The sequence below is a fragment of the Impatiens glandulifera genome, chromosome 5 (genome assembly GCF_907164915.1).
Source record: "Impatiens glandulifera chromosome 5, dImpGla2.1, whole genome shotgun sequence".
NCBI classification, from domain to species: domain Eukaryota; kingdom Viridiplantae; phylum Streptophyta; class Magnoliopsida; order Ericales; family Balsaminaceae; genus Impatiens; species Impatiens glandulifera.
In genome coordinates this window covers 48,627,655-48,630,306 of record NC_061866.1, presented here as the reverse complement: position 1 = coordinate 48,630,306, position 2,652 = coordinate 48,627,655, and the positions used below count along the sequence as shown (strand labels likewise).

The following is a 2,652-nucleotide window of genomic DNA, read 5'->3' as shown; positions in this document are numbered from 1 at the left end:
TTTACATCATTTCAATCTCTTGTCGTCAAGTATTTTTATCAAAATAATTTCGAAGAGTTTCTCTCATTTTTTTTTATCTAAAACCCAAATATCACATCTAACATCTTTTCATCAATTAAATCATATTATTTAAAATAAGTAATACTCCTTCTTTTAATATTTTATACTTTAAAAAAGTAATGATAATAAAGTAATTAACCTTTACAATTTTTTTTTTTAATTTTTATACCAAAAAGTTTTTATTATTATAAAACCTGATTTTATTCCCAGTTAACCATAATCAAACATCATCAAACAAGCTCTTAATTCGCAATGCCCTAAATATGGGATGTCATTGATATTATATTGCCAACCAATTAAACTGAAATCTCAATCATAACCAAATATCATGTTACAAACAGGAAAGACAATAAGATAACAAGTGGAAAAAAGGAGCACAACCTCCTTCATCCTTATTTTGCAGCCAATTAATTATAACTCCAGCTTATTTGTTGGAAACCTTGATATAACCAACATGACTGGAATTAGACACCTTCTTAAGTGTCTTAATATCAAACACATTCCAACATCTAGAGCTCTCCCTGTAATAGAAATACCCCAAACACTTACAATCACTTGTGCATTTCTTCCCACAATCCATCTCATTGACAGAACTTCCCCTGGTGAATTGGCTGACGAAATGCTCCACCCCCTCAAGCTTATAGTAATGGAAATCAGCAGGCTTGCACGAACTCACCTTCTTCAACTCGCACTCCTCGCTCCACCCCAACAGTCCCTTCTCGGTCGGGCAAGCCACGCATTGGTTCTTGCTGCACAACCCAAACTTCCCACACTTCTCCGGCAATTGACATTCTTGACCATCTTCTGGGTGCCATCTATCGTTAATAAACTGAGTGAAAACCTCCTCCCAAGCTGAAATGTCAACTTTATCATTGTAAGTGAATATTCTCAGCCTTCCGTCTATTCCCAATCGCAATAAAGAAAGCGTCCCGTTATAATTTGGCCTTGCCATAGATCGTCCAAAACCTAGATAAGTTCTAATCAGGACATCTGAAGCGTCAGTTTCAATATCGACGACATCAAACTTTATAGATTCACCGGGGACAACAAACCCGAATTCATAATATGAAGACGAAAAATATAACAGGGGCTTTGGAGAATTTTTGGGTTTATAGAACCATGATAACCCTTTATTGGGTTCAAATTCCAAACTATAAGGCCCGTCTGAGTTATCCAATTCGGAAGCTCGACTTACAAGCTTGACCGCAGCACCTACCCGAAGAGACTGACCGATCAAAAGAGTGTCGGTTGGTGAATCGAAGCTCTGCCAAACAAAGTTGCCATTGGAATTGAGCAAAACCATGTTCCCGTTAGGCAACACTTTGAAATCGACGACTCCCTTATTGGCTGTGGCTGTCTGCCACGTCACGCGACCGTCGGAATCGGCGAGGACGAGGTTCCCGTCCTGACCGAAGGTGAGGGTGGCGTTTTCCTTGACGGGTTTGCCGCGATTGGCTTCCCAGACCCATCGGAAAAGGGATTCTGAACGGGTGTTGGCCATTCTTAAAGAGAGGGTGTAGGCGTTTGGGGTGGTATTGTAGAAACAGAGTTGGAAGGGAGCATTGAAAACGCGGAGCGTTCTGTAGGTTCCATCGTATTCTACGATGAAATCGCCGAAATCTCCTTGGTTCACGAACTTGAAAGTTTTATCGGCGGGAACGACGGCGTGGGATTTTGTGTAGAATAAGGTTTGGACAAGGAGGAATAGAAAGAAAATATTCAACCAAGACATGGCGATGGCGATGGCTGTGGGCGGTGGCGAATATATGGATATGATTTAAACTTATGAATGTGTAGATTTAGATATATATAGGAAATTTTGATTTTAGTGGTCAATGTTATATGATATATGGTCAATAAAAGAGTTCTGAATCAATCGCACATAGATAATATATGTACCCCCACTAATGCTAAATTTGAAAACATTAAATTTCTTTTTATTTTTTTTAAGCTCAAATTCAATCACATTTTGAATGCGTCACGGAGTAATATGTGACATCATTTCTTTTTACTTTCATCATTTCCGTGACTCTATTTTAACTTATGTATTTTTTGAAAATTATTGGGTTGAAAATTTTAACAAAATTTTTCTCTTTTCTCTCCGGTTAGTTCGATGCTACCGGTATAGGTAGTGCATATATTCATTAAGAAAGTGTCACATGTATAAAAAGAAAAAAAATCAACAAATAAGTGAGGTAATGTTTCACTTTTGTGTATATGTGTCACTTAATGAATGTGATACAGGTAGTGTCTCATCCTTTATTCTTTTTTCAACCAGTGATATACTGACACACCATTTCCTCCTTATTCCCTCTCCGATCACTCCTCTTAAATTTTTAGACAATTATTTATTTATAATTTTATAAAAATATTATTAGAAAACAATTTATCTAAATGTTAGTAAGAAATAAAAAAAGGACAATAAAAATAAATATTTTGAATAATAATATGTCACCCAATCTACGAATTTGTAGCCTTATTTGGGATAAACTCGAGTTCGAAATACTAATAGCTAAAAAAGATTTTACATTTCAATGCTTAAATGCATTTGAGAGTGAGGAATATACAATAACTGTTTTCGGCATAACTAAG

General features: G+C 36.3%; 1 protein-coding gene across 1 annotated transcript; it reads right to left on the bottom strand.

Moving 5' to 3' along the window:
- Window positions 1-282: 282 nt before the first annotated feature.
- Window positions 283-1,832, bottom strand: LOC124940487 (epidermis-specific secreted glycoprotein EP1-like). Its single transcript, XM_047481013.1, has one exon. The coding sequence runs from the start codon at window positions 1,790-1,792 to the stop codon at window positions 485-487; it is 1,308 nt and encodes a 435-aa protein (XP_047336969.1). The 5' UTR covers window positions 1,793-1,832; the 3' UTR covers window positions 283-484.
- Window positions 1,833-2,652: the final 820 nt, after the last annotated feature.